At 50.6% G+C, this 19,667-nt stretch overlaps 1 protein-coding gene across 2 annotated transcripts in view; it reads right to left on the bottom strand.

Annotated features, from left to right (window-relative positions):
* Nucleotides 1-614: 614 nt before the first annotated feature.
* Nucleotides 615-19,667, bottom strand: part of LIMK2 (LIM domain kinase 2) — a 55,403-nt gene continuing 36,350 nt past the window's right edge. For both annotated transcript variants that reach the window (XM_058531807.1, XM_058531808.1), the window contains 14 exons: nt 17,444-17,579; nt 16,661-16,770; nt 15,866-16,054; nt 14,550-14,655; nt 13,991-14,187; nt 12,084-12,270; nt 11,180-11,266; nt 10,342-10,473; nt 10,042-10,098; nt 7,580-7,645; nt 6,487-6,661; nt 5,680-5,735; nt 4,467-4,624; nt 615-2,416 (listed from right to left, as the gene is read on the bottom strand). In XM_058531807.1, the coding sequence (XP_058387790.1) occupies nt 2,272-2,416; nt 4,467-4,624; nt 5,680-5,735; nt 6,487-6,661; nt 7,580-7,645; nt 10,042-10,098; nt 10,342-10,473; nt 11,180-11,266; nt 12,084-12,270; nt 13,991-14,187; nt 14,550-14,655; nt 15,866-16,054; nt 16,661-16,770; nt 17,444-17,579 (1,801 nt within the window). In that variant the 3' untranslated portion in view covers nt 615-2,271. The remainder of the gene's footprint in view (nt 2,417-4,466; nt 4,625-5,679; nt 5,736-6,486; nt 6,662-7,579; nt 7,646-10,041; nt 10,099-10,341; nt 10,474-11,179; nt 11,267-12,083; nt 12,271-13,990; nt 14,188-14,549; nt 14,656-15,865; nt 16,055-16,660; nt 16,771-17,443; nt 17,580-19,667) is intronic.

Raw genomic sequence — 19,667 nt, 5'->3', positions numbered from 1 at the left:
CTTAAGTTGGACTCCTCAAGCTTTGGGAGAAACCACTTTTGGGTATACAGATTTATATTGTGCCCAGAATTCCACCAGCTAGATAGCATCATCGTGCCCAGTGGTCATCCCTCCACAATACCCTCCATGTACAGAAGCAAGAAGAAACAGGTCTTCTACTCTCAAGCACTTGTAGGGAAACACAAGGGGTGGGGGTGATTTGCATTCATTTCTTCCCATTATGAAGGTGGACCCAGCCCTGTGGAGAGGACTCCAGGATATCCAGGCGATAGAAGTGTGTGTATATTACAGGGTGGGAGTGTAGGGCCCTGAAGGAATGACTTGGCCAGCGGGTGGGAGTCAGTCAGCCCTGCTCCAAGGACTGGGCTGCCTCACATGGGACGTGCATGTTCTCTGGAGCAGGTTGGTGTCTACATAAGGAGAGGGGATTAGAGCTGGGGAGCATAAGAACTCCCTGCTGTGGGGAGTCGTGTGGCCTGGGCTTGAAAGTGGCCAGTAGTGTTCCTCTAGAAAGGAGCAGGGGAGGCCTTGCATTTCCTGGCAGACAGGCCAGCAGAACCTCCACATGCATCTCCCTGAGCCAGGGCCCAAGTCACTTTTTCACTCTCAGTATCGTCAGTTAAGTTAACTGCTTAATTTATTTGGTCTGCTCAATAGCCCAGCTTGGGCCCACCACTCCCACACTTGCTGGGGACAGCTAAGGCACAACCAGCCACACAATGCTGACCTTGCTGCTGCTGTGAGTCCAGGGCTCAACGCTATACAAGCCTGCATATTCCACACCTAAGTATGGTCTATACAGCAAGTAAACTGGCCAGAGATGACATCTTATCCCACAACTCATCAGGTCTATGTACAGTATTTCACATATCACCCAATAGGTGTAACAATAAGATAGTATTAACAGCAACCACTCTCCTGAATCACTCCCCCTGCCCCACCTCCCCCCTCCAAATAACCACCACACATTGTAGTAATATCCCAAGCCCATTTCCCATTTGTTAAATATGGTGCAACCTCACAGACACTTAGGAGGAGGCAAATCTATTTGTGTTGAACAGTCCCTGGAGCTCTGGAAGCCAAGGTGGAGGGTGCCGCTGGGGCTTTTCAGCGCCCATGGCTGTGGCTCAGGAGGTGGCAGCCAGGAGCTAGTGAGCTGGACCGGCCAACAAGGGAGGTAGAAGCCAGGGAGCTGTCTCCCCCAGCATCTCAGCTCTAGGACTCTGCCACGACCTCCTCCTGCCCAAGTTGCTGCCTGGACAAAGCATGGTAAAGGGTGAACAGTGGCTGCCACAAGGACAAGGCCAAGAGATTGCCAAGATTCCCACTCCTCCGCCTCATACACCGGGGCCTGTGACAAGCCATACCGTCCTCCAGAACCTACCTAGCTCTAGGCAAAATGTCTTGGGCTTCTGACTGAGGTGCCCACTGGTTAGAGTGACAGCAGCCAGGATACGGGCTCTCTAGAGGTCAGGCCCTCTTTCTTTCTAGCCCCCATTCCTGTACTTGTGGGTGACTGCTTGTTGCAGGCACAAAGGGAGACCCAGAAGTTCTCAGCCAGTCTCCAGCAGTACAGTTTGAGAACATGAGGTGGAAGCTCCTCCTCACATTGATGTAGCCCCTTGGCCTGGGAGGTGAACAGAAACCAGCCCTTCCCCTGACTCCTGGCCATTTCCACCACAAACTGACTAAGAGACTCTTCAAAACCTACTCCCTCAACCCCTGCCCCAAGGGAAGGCAGGACTTGGAGTGGAAGGGGGGTAGCACCACTGTCATTTCACATCCTTGGAGTGCCGCCTGGCCACCAGTCTCTCTGTCCACATTCTCACTTGAAGTCCTCCTGTACTCAGCTGGACCAGAAACTTCAGAGCCCCAGGCAGGTTCACCCTGGGATCCTGCCCAGCAGGTCCAGGTCACGCTGATTAGTGTAAGCAAGAGTGTCCCGGAATCCCACTGCCAGGGAGTTCCCGAGTGGTCACGAGTAACAGATTCCTCCTGGCCCAGACAGGGGCCAGGCTTTTTTCTCTTCTTCACAGCTTTCAGGCGAGTGTTGGATTTACAGACAGTAACCAGGCCCCAAACCTGTAGAGATGTGTTTCCCTGGTGCTGCACCCGCTCGCCTCCTGGGGAGGTAGTAGGGATGGCTTGTTCTGCTTCTAAACAAGCCGCCAATCCACAGGAAGCCCGGACGGCCCTGCCCACAGCAGGAATGGGGCGCAGAGGGGGCAATGCTGGCTGTGGAACGCCCCCCCGCAGGGGGCTGGGCTGGGGTTAGGGGGGCGAGTCTCGGGTCAGGCCGTACTGCATGCTCACAGTGTGATCCAGCTCCTCCAGCTCTGCAGGCAGCGGGATGCCCAGCTCCCCCAGGTACAGAGAGAGGGCCTCAAAGGAGTCCTCCAGTTTTGAGAATGCCGGTCTAGAAAGAAAAAGGTTGAGTTGGAGGCAGGTGAGATATGAGCAGGGCCATGGGGTGGCATGAAAAGCACGTAGGCCTGCTGCTCAACCACTTCCTAGTTCTATGGCCTCGGACAACCTCCTTAACCTTGTTGTGCCTTTGTGGGAAATGGGGATAATATAATGTTACTGCTATGGCATAGGGCTGCTGTACAGAATAGAGATAACACTGTGAGAAGGCTGGCCTGGCTCTAGGGGGTAGCTTAAAAAAAGAAAGTCCAGGAGAAAAAAAGCCCCTCCCATGTCTTGGAGAAAATGCAATCATCAAAGGTGGGATTGGACTAAGTGCCTTTTTTAAAGATCCTTTCCCGTCCTGAGACTGTTTCCACATCAATGGATCTGCCCAGGATCAATGGATCTTTCATAGACTCAGCAGGCTCTTCCCAAGGAGAAAGCAAACACTGGGCTCTCTCTGCTATGGAAATAGCTCAGCTGCCCTGGAATCCTAAAACATCTCAGGCTTACTCCTCCACCTCCTCCATGTTTTTGCTTAAATATCTTGCCACCTTCTCAGTGAGGCCTACTCTGACCACCATATTTAAAATTGCAACTTGCTCCCTAAACAATCCTCTTTACTCAGCTTGCCTCTTTTTTCCATAGCAAACTTGTCACTCTCTAATATTCAATATAGTTTATTATATGTAGTGTTGATTATCTCTATTCCTTAAAATGAGTTCCAGGAGGGCGGGTACCTTCATTTTGTTCACTGCTGTACCCTAAGTACTCAGAACAGTATCTAGCACCATGGCAGGCACTCATTAAATATTTGTTGAATGAATTAAAGACAGACATTTTAGAGTGACTGAGAATGAATATTAACAAATATTGTGCAGCTTCTCATTTTTCCTCATGCTCTTAATCTAGTGTTATTGAAGAATCGTGGTCGTTGGCCCACGAAGGAATAAGATCTAGAGCCTCCCACTAGCAAGTCCCAACTCTAAAGTGGACCATCAGAAATCATTTTAAAATAAAGGTTATGTGCCGACTGGTTATCTTAGGCGGATGGAGTTGAGGAGTGAGGAAAGTGTTGAAAGGCACATTAGTTAGGAAATTATAGAAGACATATACTTCCTATGCTATAAATTTTGGTAATGTTTAGATTTGTTTTTTAAAAGAAATATGATTTTTTTAAAATTTTATTTATTTATTTTCCCCCAAAGCCCAAGTAGATAGTTGTATGGTCATAGCTGCACATCCTTCTAGTTGCTGTATGTGGGACGCGGCCTCAGCATGGCCCGAGAAGCGGTGCGTCGGTGCGCGCCCGGGATCGAACCCGGGCCGCCAGCAGCGGAGCACGCACACTTAACCGCTAAGCCACGGGACCAGCCCAGAAATATGATTTTTGATACCAGAAAAAAAGCACAAGATTCTAGTTTTCTAATGCACAAACTTGAAAAGACCCGGGGTAACTTTGGTAATAATGAAAGCAATAACCTGAGAAGAACAAAGGTAATTTCAAAAAGATTTCTTTAAAGGAGAATATTAACTAAATGCATAAAGAGGCTCACTGTAGTAATACCAATTGTAAAGAGAAACTGGAAAAACCTGAACATCTACATTATGTATCTTATATGTTCATATAGCCTCTTAATTGAATTTCATGTAGTCAACAAAAATGATAGGAAGATTGGCAGTAACAAGGAAAATGCAGGGCAAAAATATAAAACTTTTCTCTATTTGAGATTATAACAATATAAAAAATGTGTGTTTGGGCACAAAGAGGGGAATAAGGAAACACGAAGACATTTATTCTGTTGGAATGGTATAGATTTGGGTGAATTTTCTTCTGTTAAAATTTCTTTAATGGTTGTGTTTCTGTATTATATCCAGGTCACTTGTTACTATGCCCTCATCTCCCTCCCCTACCTGGCACATCAGGGTTGTCAGGTGGCTTCAGTGGTTGACAGCCCATCTTTGAGCTCAAGGCTTTTGCCAGCCCTGTGCCATGGCTGAAGGCTGGGGCAAGTGTCCCAGGGCTGTGTGAGCTGGGGGAAAAGTGGTGGGGTACCAACCTGCTCTCAGGCTCCAGTTTGCAGCAGATGGCAGCCAGGGGGAAAAAGGCTGGGGGGCAGTCTGTGGGGACAAACTTCTCCCAGAAAAGCTTCACGTTGAGGCCAAAGTCCAGTGTACGGGGCAGGCAATCAGGATCTGCATACACCTGCCCAATGATCTGCAGATGAGAACAGGGCTGGTCAGGAATGGATTATGGAGGGTGCCGCCACATGGCAGGAAAGAGGGATGCTGGTGTGTGGACAGGAAGGATGAGCAGAAGAGGGAAGTAAAAACCAAGATTAGAGAGCTGCCCCTGACTTCCATCTCTCCAAATCTTGCTAATCCAGACTTGTCTCTCGACTAAGAGTCTGGTTACTGAGGAGGGTTTAGAAGAGGCCTTGCTGCAGCAGAAGCACAATGTCTCAAATTGGCAACTGGAGGGCAGCTTCTAGACATCCCACCCTGCCCTGCTGTGTCCCCTTGTGTCTGTGTCCCCTGCCAGAGTTCAGGCTCTATGAAGTGAGGTGCTGGGTCTGATTCATGTCTGAAACCCTTTGGCGCCAGCCTAGAGCTTTGTACACAGTAGATGCTCAGTTGATCTCTATTAAAGAAAATTTTTAAAAAACCTTCCTTCATGATTCCAACTGTCCCTTGTCTCTCCTCTACCACTCACCACTCTGTAGGAATTACAGAAGCCTCTGACTGTATGTGTTCGAGTTAGTGCTTCGAGATAAGACTGAGCGAAGCTCTTAAGGGCAGGAATCTTGACAAGACTCACTCTGTACCCCACAGTGCCTAGCACTGTGCTAGACAGGCTTCCTGGAGTGCCTACTTCCACTTGTCAGGCTGAGGATGGGGGCCCCACCAGGGCCTGCAGAAGGGGAACAGACGGAAAGGTTACATCTGGCCCAAGAGCTAGATGGACAGACAGAGGAACAACCCCCTGCCTTACCTGGTGGAGTTCTGAGTCTCACCTATGCCTTACTGGCCGTGTAACTAAGAGCAAGCCACTGCCCCTTTCTGATCCTCAGTTTCCTCACCTGAAAAAACCAGCCCAGTCCTTCCCATGGGACCAATGAGACTCAAATGTGCCAACAGATGTGTGATAAACTGTACAACCCTATACTTGTGTTGATCCTATGGCAAGCTATTCATCTTTAGGAAGAGGAGCTCTAGTCCTGAGGCAGAACACAGCTGCTAGGCCTGCTGCCTGGCCTCCACGCTGGAGCTCACCTCGCAGAGAACGATCCCAAAAGAGAAGACATCCACCGTCTCATCGTAGCTCTTTCCTTCGGGAACACAGGACAGCAGGCTGTTAGGTTTGGTCCCTTATCTGCTCTGTACTAAACCTGGGGCCAAGCCAACCCACACCCAAGAACCAGGACTAGAATATGTTCTGTGGGGATGCTCCAAAGGCTGCCCAGGACAGGTGCCATCTGAAAATCACCTTTGCTTAGCCCTTGGGGTGGGCTGCCTTGGAGAGATCTTATAAAACAATACTGCCCAGGATGAAACTGCATGGGATAGTGAAAGAGAACTAGACTCTGCCATTAGCCAGCTGTGTGCTCCTGGGCAAACCACTGAACTTCTCTGGGCCTCAGACACCAAAAAGGGTTGTAGCAGACCATTTCTGAGGCCTCACAACCCTGTGCATTTCAAAAATCCCAGCCAGCATCTCTGGCTGGTTTGAGCATTATCCACAAGGGGGCACCACACTTCAGTTCTCAGCATGGAGAGGAAAAGGCTAAAAGTTTGGGCACTAAATAACCTGAGCTCTCAGCTACCCTTGGGGCACAAAAGCCACAGTCAGACCTCACCCTAGGCGCAGGATGGGACACTGACCAGCTCGCAGGCCAGAGCTCAGGGAGGAAGGAGCTTATGAGGCCTGGTCTGGCAAAGAATAAAAATCATCCAGCCCTCAGCTCTGGGTACCTGGCCTCAAACTTCATAGGCCTACCCTGGAGCTCCCAGGGCTCTGCTGCAAGATGTGGCCCCCCACTCCCCTCTGGGGGCACATCCCCTCAGGGCATCAGGACTCACCGTTCAGCATCTCAGGGGCCATCCAGTAGGGGTTTCCCACCACCGTGTAGCGCTTCTTACGGTCATTCTTGCGCAAGGTACGTTTCTTGGTGGTGGCCTTCTCCACTGGGGGCCTTTTCCTCTCCTCGACTATGAGCCGTGACAGCCCAAAGTCTGCCACCACCACAGTCTTGTCCTGGTAGGACAGGGGCCAGGTCAGGACTTGGTGGGGACATTCCCAAGAGAAGCCATTGAGAAGGGGAGGAAAGGTATATAGCAAAGGAGTCACAGCTAAAGCTCCCTCTGGCAGTTGAGGCTCTAATAGTCTGATATCTGCACACAGCAGATTCCCCAGACGTGGGGGTATTCATAGCAGAGCCCCTGGAGCCTGGAGGGGTGAGGCTCCGGGACCTGGAGAGTGGAACTCAGAGGCAGGACAGGGGCTTTCTTTTGTTGTGTTTTTTCCCGTCCTGCTTTGTTCCCAAAAAGATTTAAGGCCATGGCTAGAACAAGGATAAGACAGAAAAAGACGAGGTGGAGGGCAGTCAGTGGGAGAACTTAGGGGAGATAAGCTCTTCAAATAGCTACGGGGCAGTCATGTGGAAAAGGGATTACAATTGTTTGGTGTGGGTCCAGAGGGCAGAGCCAGGGCCAGTTAGTGGACACTGAGGAAGCCAGATTGCAAGTCAACAGGAGGAATAACTTTGTAACAACAAGAGCTGATGGGCCAGTGGGAAGAATGCTGGCGCCAAACCGGTCACTGTAATTTACTAGCACTGTGGCCTTAGGCTGAGGCTTTAGGTGCCACAGTTATAACATGGGATCTGCAGTGAGCTACTTTATAGGACCATCATGTGGCAAAACCAGGAAAAGCGACAGGGCTCTACATACAGTTAAGAAACTTCTGAAGTCCCTTCTAACCAAACGATTTGGAATTGTGTCCGTAAGTGTCTAGGAACTCCCAGAAGAGAGAGGAGGGCACTGGAGGGAGCAGGAAGGGCAAACAGGAGCCCTAGGAGATACCTCTGGTCTAAAGCAAGAGGAGACAGTCTCCTTTATGACAAGGAAGCCAGGTGGGCTGGCCCTGGGGGGGACCCAGAGCAGTGGGACCTACCAGTTTGATGAGGCAGTTGTGTGAGTTCAGATCCCGGTGGATGATACACATGGAATGCAAATAGGCCTGGAACAGAAGTACAAGCTGAGACCGATGGCCAGTAAATCAACCAGACGCTGTTGCTGGAATTGGGGGCCATGCAACCTGTTCTACCCCCACGCCATCCCCACCCAGCTTCAGAACCCAACCTGGACTCCAGGGCCCAGACCTTCCTGCAGTTACTCCCTTGTCCCAACACCAAAAGAAAGCCAAAGGCCGCCTGGGCTTCCTCCTCCCTGCTGCCATCTCCTGCCCAACCTTTGTTCACTCACCCCAACCCAGTGGCTGCTCTAAGCCCTCCGTGCTCTCTTCTAAAGTTCCCAATTTTACTGGGCCCTGGCCCTTGCATGCCCCCATCCCCTCTACCCATTTTACTTAGATGCAGGCCTTCTGAGGTGAGCACCCTCAGATGCACTGCTCCTGGCCCCCTCACGCCCCACCTTCACCCCAATCTCTGGATTCAGCCACTCTGGGTCCTTCGTGCCTGTGATGGGGGAAGATGTGAAGTTCTCCTGGTCCAGTTGGCTCTATATTCCCGACAGTTCCCTCCCCTGAGACTTGGCACCCTCCTTGTTCTCTGTCTACACTTTAACCTCTCCCTCTTCCTACACAAATGTTTCTGAACAAGCCTCTGTTTGCTATTTTCTACCTCCAGGCCTCTACCTCTGGCTCTTGTCACTCTCTGGAGCTAATTCCTTTTCCTTCCTTTCTTTCCCCAGCAAATGTGGAAGGAGCTGCTCCCCCCTCCCCAGCACCCTGCAACACTGCTTCCATCCCCTGGGCTCCTAGAGCTGCTCACACTCCAAGGAGCTCTTCCTGAATCACCTATAGCTTGTGACCTCCTCTGCCCACCCCCTCCTCAAAGCTTGCTCACACCTCTCCCATGCTACCTGTCCCTGAGACTCCTATGTGCCTGCTTTTTCCTTCCAGGCTCCTCAGTGTTAGCCCTTCTCAAAACCACCTTCTCCAGGCCGACCCCGTGGCTTAGCAGTTAAGTGCACGCGCTCCGCTACTGGCGGCCCGGGTTCGGATCCCGGGTGCGCACTGACGCACCGCTTATCTGGCCATGCTGAGGCGGCGTCCCACATACAGCAACTAGAAGGATGTGCAACTATGACATACAACTATCTACTGGGGCTTTGGGGAGAAAAAGTGAAAAAAAGGAGGAGGATTGGCAATAGATGTTAGCTCAGGGCTGATCTTCCTCACACACACACACACAAAAAAACCCACCTTCTCTTCACATGCTGACCCACACATCAGCCTCAGCAGGTATCTATCCTAGCTCTTCCCAAATCTGTTTCCAGACCATCACTGCCACCCCCCAAATGTCTGGTAAATGACACCACCATTGTTCTAGGCACCTCAAGCCACCCCAACTCCTGACCCCCCAGCTCTTTTCTCTCACTGCCAACTAGTCTCCCCATTCTAACTCCATCCTGCCTCCTAGTCTCCTGTCCCCACAACCACACCTTAATTCAGAAACCTGAAATGTTTCATTAGCCCCCTACCCACGTCTCCCTGCCCTGAGTTCTCCCAACTCTACCCCCACCTCCTGACCACACCAGATTCATCTTCAGAAAGGCACAGCTCTGGTCATAAAACTTTCTTGCTTAAAAATCTTTTACATCTGTCTTTTTGGCTCCCCAAACAAAGTCCAGACTCCTTAGCTTAAAACACAGGGAGCTTAATGTACCCCTAGACTAATATTGTCCTCATGGACCCCACATAAAGAACAGTAATTAAAATCTCAGGGTTGGGGGTCAACTGACTAGCCCAGCTCCCATCTCTGCCCCTTTCTAGTCTCAGCTTCTCATCTGGAAACCAGGGTTGTTGTAAGGAATAAATATGCACATGCATGTTAAGTTGCTCAGCTCAGTGCCTGGTATATAGGAAGCACTCAGCAACTATCACTATTACTGCTATGACTGGCATCATTCTTTTCCAGGTAAAATAGACTATTTCCTCCTCTCTCCTCCTATGTCTTTGCTGCTGTCATCACCTCAACTCTGGGGTCTCTCTGCCAAGAGGAATTTTTATCCAATTCTGACCCATCCTTCAGGGCTCAGCTAGAACACACTTCTCTCTTCTCTGATTTCCTAGGCGGTGAGCTATTCTGCTTGCGGGACACCTCTGTGACAGAAAGGTCAGGCCACCTCATGCTAGTTTACTTCTCCAGTTTGCCTTTCTCATGTCCTGTTTGCCCTTGAAGATTTGGAATTCGTTGAGAGTAGCATTGTGAGCTGAGAACAGCCAGCTGGAGGCAATTTCATTGGCAGAGAGAAGCTCAATGAACAGCTGCTGAATGACCAGCCCACACAAGCTGCCCAGGATGGGGTCTCTGCCTTCCAGTGCCCGCCCACAGTCCTTGCACCTCTCCCAACTCCCCCAACCCCACTGGCAGGGTTGTTGGCAGGACTCACCATTCCAGAGGCGATGCCTTTGGCAAACCTGACCTTCTGCTGCCAGGGGAATGGGTCCTGCAGGAAGGGGAAATGCCCATCAGAGGCTGTTGGGCCTTGTCCCGTTGTAGTCCAGATCCCACGGGTCAACATGGTCTGCCAATGAACCCTCCCTGCCTGTGCCCAGCCCCACCCAGCATGGTCCTTTGTAGACAAAGGCGAGAGACTCTCTGGTCATCATGGTTCCAGGCTAGTGGTGACAGAGGTGTCCCACTGACAACCCACCAAGGCTCCTGGGGACCACAGGGGTGGTATGCTCACCACACTGCGTAGAAAGTCCTTCAGCGTGCCCCCCTCAATGTACTCTGTCAGCAAGTTCAGCTTCTTGTCCTTGTACAGCACACCGATGAACTTGAGCACATTGGGGTGGTCCAGGCTGCGCATCACCTTCACCTGGGGGTGGGGGAGGCCAAGCAGGGTGGATGGTTACTTCCCACTATGTCTTCCTCACCCGTCCCTCCAGGGAGTCAGTTTGATAAGTGTTACCTGCATCTCCTACCTCTTATCTTATGTGATGGGGAAGAACACCTCCACATGGATGGAGATGGCCTCACAGGCTCACCTTTGGAATCTTGCCTTTCTAGGAACTGCACCAGGGGGAACCGGAGTGGGAGGGTCCAAGGGTGAAACAAAGGCCTGGAGGGCAGCACTCGGACCACAGGTGCACCCAACTGAAGTAAAGGAGCAACTTGGGAGAGGTGGTGAATATTGTGTAAATGCTCAAGGGGTGTCACTTTTCTGGGAGGCCCCACTCCAGGCTCCCTTAGCAGGGTGTTCAGGTGGTGATTAGAGCATCTAGTTGTACTAAACTGGTCTGTTTTCAGGTCGATCACCCCCATTAACCGTGAGCTCCTCTGAACCACATCTCATTTGTTATTGCATCCCTTATGCCCAGCTCGTGCTATCTCTAGTAAGTGTTCATTGAAAAAATAATTACGGTGTAATTTAGAGGGGCAAGGACCTTCCTCTACTGTTCTCTTCTGCTCAGCCTTTAAGAAAGTGATTCCAAACTAAGTTTCCTCTAGAAACCATTATTTAGTAACATCTTTCTCCTTCCAATGGTGACACCAAACTCCTAATCCCTACCCCACCTTTGTACCTCAGTCAGGAAAGTCTTCTGTGTCTCCTCGTCACACCGAATTAACTCCTTCATGACCATCACTTTGCCCGTGGCTTTGTGTGTCACCTACAAGGAGGGCAACTGTTACCAATGCAGAGACCAGAGGCAGTTTTGAGGAACTGTTTGTGAAAATCTATGCAACTGGCCATCCCATCCCTCGGAGGACATACTGAGCCAGATCAGACTGACAGAGTTCATGTGTAGAAGACACAGCACGGGGCAACAGGAGACTCAGAGGGGAGCATACCCTCTTCCCTGGAGAGCTGGGCATGCACAGAGGAGAGGCAAGAATCCAGAAAAGGGAAGTGCGGAAGAAGGCATGAGGGGATGCTGCCAAGCCAAGCAGGGGCTTTGGTCATCTGACGCGGGGTGAGTCCCTGAGGTGAAGAGAAGTCTGGGGGCAAGATGGTCAGTGCCACAGACATGCACCAGGGAGCTGGGTGGGTGGGGTGTGAGCTCTTCAGCCCCACTGCCCCAAAAGCTGAGACACACGGCTTACCTGACCCCCCCTCCCAGCTCTCAGCAGAGGAGGAGGAGAGAAAGAGAGAAGGTTAGTCCCTGAGACTGTTCTTCAGGGAGCCAGGAGCCACTTGTGCTCCCTGCATCATGCCCAGCACTGAGGCCTCTGGGCACCTAAAAAGACCCAATGACTGGAAGCAGGAGTGCTATGGGCACAGCTCATTGCAGCCCAGGTCTCCAGGTCCACCAAGCTCACTGCAACAGCAACGCTGCCCTTACGTGGCCTGGGAGGGCGGGGGTGTAGCCCTCACACCATCACCTGCAGCCAGGAAGGCCTGTTGCTCCTCATGTGATGAAAACTCCCTGAAAGAAGGTGAGAGAGAGCTGGGGGCAGAGGGGCAGAGCAGCTGTTGCCTGTGCTCACCTTGATGGCCTGCCCAAAGAAGCCCTTCCCCAGGACCTCTCCATGGATCAGGTCACATGGCCGGAAGATCTGCTGTGAGTAGCTGCTGGAACAGCGGAGGGATTCTGAGCGGCTGATGTCACGGCTGAGCAGCAGGGGCTCCTTTGGGGAGCTGGGGCCAGGGGACTTGGATATGCTGTTACTGCGTCTGAGAATGAGGAAAGACGGAGATAAGGATAGGGTAGTCTTCAGAGACCCGCCAGAAACTCCTGGAAGCAGGAACCTCAGGGCCACCCTGTCCGTTCCAATAGCTATAGTTCAAGTGCTACGATGGGGAGAGGGAGACTTACATCAGACAGATGTGCCATTTTGGGGCTACAGACATCAGCAGCTTATTTAAGCATAGTAGAAACACATTCAAAGTGGGAACCCTAAGTACTTCTCATTGGGAACAACTGACTAGATTCTACTAGCTTATAGTGCTCAATATATGACAGCACTGAGATGGGAATCCACCACCTTCCCTGTCTGATTGATTCAAGGCACTAACTGGGTTAGAGTGATAGCCTACTATCACCCAAAAAATGACCAAATGGGATTTTGGATATTTTGCACATCTTTGTACCTGTCTATATTTCCCAAATTTTAAAATAAAAAGCATGTATGATTTTTATAGTAACAAAGCCAGTATGTTTACATTTTTAAAAGCAGCCAGTAATAGTAATGGTTGAGGACTGTTCCTGTGACTTCTTGAAGAACAGACAAGAAGGTTAACAGCACTGCGGGTGAAGTGCAACCCTGCACACTGCTCTCCATGGCATGGTCTTGTCTCACTTGGGCTACCCAGAAAGGACTGCTCACAGGCTTCCTAGCCCTTGCTCTTTTTCGCTCTGCCTCCTGCCAACCGCGCCCAACAGAGCACACAAGATGAGCTGTCCCCTCTCCTGCATGACGGCCCTCCAAATATCTAAGCAGCTCTCTGGTCACCCCCGCATCTTCCCTCTCCCACATTTTGTGTTCTCAGGCCTTCTCTGCCCTCTGGTGCCCTGCCTCCACCATCTCACTTGTGCTGACTGAGGCCAAGAGGGCGGCCAGCAGTGATGGGAGCAACCCGTGGGGAGAGCCCTGAGTGATGAAGTCTGTTTGGTCAGGAGGGTGGATAAGGAACCTGATTCCTAGTGATACTAACAACCCCTCACATTTGCTGCGTGCTGACTCTATGCCAGCACTGTGTTATTTTGCATCCTTTTCCACAATGAATCCTTATATAACTGGTGAGACAGCCACCTTTATCTTGCACCTCCACTCCACGGATGCAGGACAGAGGCTCAGAAAAGTGAAGTGATTTGTGAACGGAGGGAGCTCAGCTCAAAGGTACAGCACGGGTGTGTCTGCCTCAAGAGCCACTGCTCCAGGTCCCTGCTCTTTCAGTCCACCTACTTGGCACCTGTACCCAGGGCAACTGCTCCCTCCCCATGGACCGGGACAACTGGGCGGTTTTGGTTGCTTGTCCCTCAAATCTAAAACAACTTTTTTTCATCTCTTGCTTTATAGTTTTCAACGTCCTTATTTATACTTACTGATCCTATCTGTGCCCCTACTCCAGCCTCTGAGCCCCACGCTTCTCCCACAGGCCATGATGTCCCTTTGGGGTCCAGTGTCACTGCCTCCTGTCCAGCTCAGGAGTTCAGTGGACAGAGCCTGACCCTCTGGTTTCTAGGGAAACCTGGCAGACAGCTGGGTCAGATCATGAACAGGCCCTGGCTATGAACTGTGATCCCCACTGGGGGAGCTGGGTCAGCACAATCCTCATAGCCTGCCCCTAGTCAGCTGGTTCTCTTCCTAATTCTGCTGGCCTTTGAAAGCCAGCTCTGCCTCATCTGAGCGATAGGTGGGGGCCAGCACAGAACCGGGGTGGGAGGCGGCACCTCAGGGAGCGTCTCCTCAGCGTCCCTTCCAGATTTTCCTTGGTGTCCAGGGTGCTGAGGGTGTGGGAATGTCCGGCATTCTGCACTTGAGGAGAGAGCTGTGCATCCAGCCGCAGGCGGTCCAGGCGCTGCGAGACGGGGTCATGTTCAATCAAGAGCTGAAGCGTCCGGCTCGTCTGGCTAATCGCATCCTCTACCTGTGGCCAAGAGCAGTATAAGGATGGCTCCTGCAGGCTGTCGCATCCCAGCCCACCCACCATCAGCCCAGATGATCCAAGCACAGTGTGGCCAATGCTCCACTTGGCTAATGGTGGCCTCCAGCTGCCACAGCCCCACAGTGCCCTCTTCCTGGCATCCTGTCAGCTCCCCCATCTGTCAGGCCATCCCTGCTACCCTGGGAATGTGCCAGGCTGACATGCCAGGTCACCAGTGGTCACAGGCTCAGCGACAAGACAGAGACAGAGTGGGGGTGGGGAAAGATAAAGGCCAGAGCCTGATCTTCCAGAGGGCCTGTTCCATGTCCCACCCCCACGAGACAGACAGGACACACACTCTATACCTCCTCCACTCGGAGCGTGCGGACGGGGGTCCCGTTGATCTCTAAGATTCGGTCCCCAGGGTGGATGGCATTGCGGGTGTTGGGACTGATGTGCATCCGGTTAACCCTGGGACAGACAGGAGTTGAGGCAAGGCGAAGGCATCCTAAAAATGGGCCTGACCATTTCACTCATGCAGGGAAGGCTCACCAGGCCCCTGCTCGTCCCTAAGGCCCAGGCCACTCACAGGGAAAGGTAACAGCCTTCACAGATGCCCCGTCTCAGTGAAGGGCACCCCATTTGCCCAGTGGCCTACGCCAGAAACTTGGACGTTACTCTTCCCATTTGGAGTTCCCTCACTGACCCCCAAGCCTCACCATCTTGGAGAATCCTGTCTTCTCTCTAACACCATAGTCACCAATATCTCTCACCTGGATCTTGCAACAGCCTCCTAACTGGTCTCTACACCTCCAGGCTTGCTCCTCGCCCATCCAACTTCCATATCAGACATCCTTCAAAAATGCTAACCTGGTCATATCATCTTGTTGCTTAAATCCCTTAACAGACCTGCTGCATCTTCATAATCCAGGCCCTCCATGACTTAACAGCCCCCTCTCTGGCTACTCCCAACCACCTAATCTACACCAGACACAAACAGACTGCCACCTCTGCCCTGAACACCATTACCTCCCTCCTTCATCTAATGAGGCTTTGGAGCAGACCTCACCTCCTCCTGACTTCCCCAACCCTAGTACCTCTCACCTATACTACAAGCACCCCATGCCCAGCACACAGTCAGTGCACAATCACGATTTACAGGGTTGGCAGCCATAGGTGCCTCATTACTTGTATTAGACGGACACAGATTCTTTCCCTATCTGGTCTCTGGCCTGGGCCCAAGATGGAGGCTTTCTCCTCCTCCCTCCATTCATTCACTCAACCAACAAAACAATAATCAATGAACACCTACTATATGCCAGGCACTGTTCCAGGTCCTGGGCATGCAGTACTAAACAAGACTAAGTTCCAGAAGGAACTCATGGGGAGGACAGATGATAAACTAATACACTCAAGCAGATAATTTCAAAGAGCAAACATGATCTGAAACTTGACAAGTGAAAGGTGAGTGATTCTGCCATTAAGTGTCTGGTGGGAAACAGCCTAGGCAGAGAGAACAGTAACTGCCAAGGTCCAGGTGTGGTTACAGCACAGTGAGCTCTAGAAAGATATGAGACGAGGATGAAGGGGGCTCTGCATAAGACTGGAGTTCTGAGCCCCTTGAGGCCCTTCTATGGACTCTGCTCAAGAACCCCTCCTCCAGGGTTCCCAAAATACTCACTCTTTTACTTGCACAGTGGTGGCGTAGTTGGAGCAGCCACTTTCCACGGACACGGAGAAGCCCCGCGTGCCCTCAGTGGTGGCTGGCATGGAGATATGTGTGACGGAGTAGGGCAGCTGGTCCTGAACAGACTCCGTGGAGAGCCTTTCAAACATGGGTGCCAGCACCACCTCGTTGTGGCACTTCCCACTGGGAAGAGGAGCATAAAGCGGGCTAAGATCCTGAAGCCCCATCTGGAAGCCCCCAGCAACCAATGCACCATGTGGCTTCAAGCAATAGCACCCATAGTCCCACTATTGTTGTCCTTCCCATGATTTCGGCTGGCTGCTCAGAATGAGGAGCCTGGGTTCTCTGGGGCAGGCTGGGACTGAGGATGAGATGGCCTGCGTTCTCTTCACTCTGCCTTTGACTCACAGTGAGAACCAAGCCCCCTTCCTCTCTCTGAGCCTCAGCCTGACTTCTTTTGTCAACTGAGGCAATTGGACTAAGTGAGCTCTAAGGGGCCTTTGCCTTTAATGTTCTGGGATCCTTCTTCAAGAGCACCTTCCCAGCCATTCTCTCCCTCTGGTAGGACTGCAGGGCAGGGCATCATTATTCTCACAGCAGGTAAGGACAGAGGGCAGAGAGATGTTAACCGTCTTGCTTGCAGGTTACAGAGCTGGTTAAGAGCATTGCTGTGATAGGAATCCAGTGCTCTGATACCCCAGTAGTCTTTCCACCCAACTCACACTGCCACCTGTCCCTCTCTCTTGGCCACTCTTGTAGGGGAGGATAGACACAGGGCCACCATCTTACCAGTAGAGGGTGGCATGCTGCACCAGGGCATATGCGTCCCCATCCTCGATGATCACCTTGCAGCTCATACAGGCAAAGCACTCTGGGTGGTACCTGAACTCCCCAGCCACCTGTGAGCAGGTGGGGAAAAGAGTGGACAGATGGAGGAAATGAGTTGTCACTGTTGCTGGAGTGAGGGTTGGGCTGGGTCAGCAATCTACAGACCCTAGTCATAATCTACCTCTGCACTCCCTGCCCTTGAGCTTCCAGAGGAAGTGTCAGATTGGTGGCTCCATGACATTTTTGGGATTGCAAAAAACTGTTTTGCTCTCAGCCATGAGAACAAATCCCCAGAAGTAATCATCCCCACGAGAAAGGCTCACAGTTCCTCCAACACAGGCAAGTCTGTGACTTGGCTTAAAGACCTTTGTCTAGAGCAGGTAGGGGAGGCGGAACCTCTCTCTGCCAGTCCATTCCTGGATCTCCCTTTGATTCCCTGAACACAACCTAGGTGTATCTGCCTCTCAACCTGTCACGCTCTCCTTTAAGGCCCTCATCCCATTGTATTGTGTCTCCTCCCTGCCTGCCTACCCACCCCCTCCCAACATTGGACTGTTAAGTCTTTAAGGGAAGGATCTTACCTGGCACTTAAAGTGGAGCTCAACAAACATTGGTTAAATTGCTGAATAAATAAAGGGAGAGACCTTGATGAATGGCCTCAGAAGACGAATGCCCATGGGGAACCGGAGGTTCTTCAATAGACTCTGATGACCAAGAGGGGCAGAGATGAAGGGACTCACTCACCATGACGGGCCCTGTCATTAGCAGAGAGCACCCGTGGCAGAACTCCCCAAACTTCCCCCAGTAGTCCTTGTGGCAGTAAAGCTTCCCATCCTTCTCGTAGTACCAGTTGGTGAGGGAATCCTGGCATTCTGAACACCTAAAAGGCAAGACAAGGACAGAAACTCTCTTGGATCCTTAGAACCAGGCTACACAAGCTGTCCCTGGCTTCCAGGTCTGACAACACAACGGACAGATCTCTTTTTGATCCAAAGTCAGCATGGGGGGAAGTTACAGTTTCTGCTATCTCCCCAAAGGAAGCCAGTTCAGGGTGAACAAGACCCCAGAAACCAGCTCTGTATCGCCTGCCTCAGCTGGCAGACCAGCGTTTCTTAACCTCTCTGGGTCTTGAAGCCCTTTGAGAATCTGATAAAAGCCAGAAGCCTCTCCCAGGAAAATGCAAATACAAGGAAAATGTGCACATAATTTAGGTACGGGGTATGTGTGTGTCAAGGATTGAAGCCTATTCATGTCTCCAGTTAAAAACCTCTGGTCTAGACAGATATCTCGATGAACCAAAGAAGCTCAGTAAACTCCACTCTTCAAAACCCGCCCGTCACCAACAGCATTACTGATGTAGCATCCTTGCGAAAACCATGTTAAGCCTAAAGAAACAACCAGGCAAATCCAGAATGTGGGTCATTCTATAAGACAGCTGGTCTTGACTCTTCCAAAAAGTTAATTTCTTGGTGGGGGGAAAAGGCATAGAGATTAAAAAAGCCTAGAGACATAGCAACCAAACACAACACCTACACCTTGGATTCGATACTGGATTGAAAAAGCAAAAAGCCCTGAGTGACATTTTTTGGAACAACTCGGTGAGGAAATTTGAATTTGGAGCATACATTTGATTATATGAAATTACTGTCAATTTTCTTAGATGTGATAACAATACTTTGTTATATAGAAGAATTCTTAGAAGAAACATATTAAAGTAATTAAGGGTGAAAAATCAAGATATCTGCAACTTGCTTTTAAATAGTTCAGCAAAAATAAATAAATAAATACATTGTGTGTGTGTGTGTGTGTACACGTATAGAAAGATAAAGTGGCTTAAAGTTAACAAATGATGAATCTAGGTGATGGATATATGGGTATTCTTTGAACTATGCTTTTGACTTTTCCATATATTTGAAAAATTTCAAAATAAAATATTGGGGGAAAAAACCCAAAACTCCACTAGGACTGTGCGAGATGTACATGTTAGACCCACAGCTCTTTTCTCCTCCAGTCACCTGGTTGTGAAGCTCCACCTCTCAGTCAGCTCAGGTGTGTTCTCAGGCCATGTCTACACAGAGAGGCTCCTCCTCATTTCTGAGCCTCCCAGCACCCAGAGCTAACAGCTCCCTGGCCTGCTGAGCCCATGCCACCTCTTTCTAGTTAACAGACTCTCTACTCTTCTTGTCAAGGCCTCTCACCACCCACACTGGCCATATCCTTGCTTCTAAAAGGCAGCGTGGGGGCTGGCCCCATGGCATAGTGGTTAAGTGCATGCGCTCAGCTGCTGGCAGCCCGGGTTCGGATCCTGGGCACGCACCGACACATGACTTCTCAGGCCATGTTGTGGCGGCGTCCCACATAAAGTGGAGGAACATGGGCATGGATGTTAGCCCAGGGCCAGTCTTCCTCAGCAAAAAAAAAAAAAGAGGAGGATTAGCAGATGTTAGCTCAGGGCTGATCTTCCTCACAAAAAAAACACAAAAAACAAAAAAAAAAACGGCAGGGTGGAGCTGCCTCTTGGTTTGATTCCTGACCCTGCCACTTACTAGTTATGTCATCTTGGGAAAGTTATTTCACTTCTCTGACCCAGTTTCCTCATCTGTAAGATGGACTACTGTGAAAATGAAATAATATGGATTAAAGTATGGATAGTTTATATAAAAGGCCTAGTACAGTAGGAACTCAATAAGTGTTAACTGCTATTAAAGATGATGACGATAATGGTATTGGCCATTACTCACATTATTGGCCACTTACCACCACTAGCCGGGTAGCTTTGGACAACTTCTCTCAGTAGCTTTTCCTCACTGACAAAATGTGACTAATAGCATCCTATTGTAAAGAGCCACTGTGAAGACTAAATAAGTTAATGTATGACAAAAGCCTTTTGCGACCTGTGAAGGGCAGGGCAAGCGTATTATTTAGTAACTTGCTAGGCATAGTAGATATAAAAGAAAGATATACAAGA

This window comes from Diceros bicornis, chromosome 35 (assembly GCF_020826845.1).
Source record: "Diceros bicornis minor isolate mBicDic1 chromosome 35, mDicBic1.mat.cur, whole genome shotgun sequence".
In the NCBI taxonomy this organism is placed as follows: Eukaryota; Metazoa; Chordata; class Mammalia; order Perissodactyla; family Rhinocerotidae; genus Diceros; species Diceros bicornis.
This window is presented reverse-complemented; position numbering and strand designations above follow the sequence as displayed.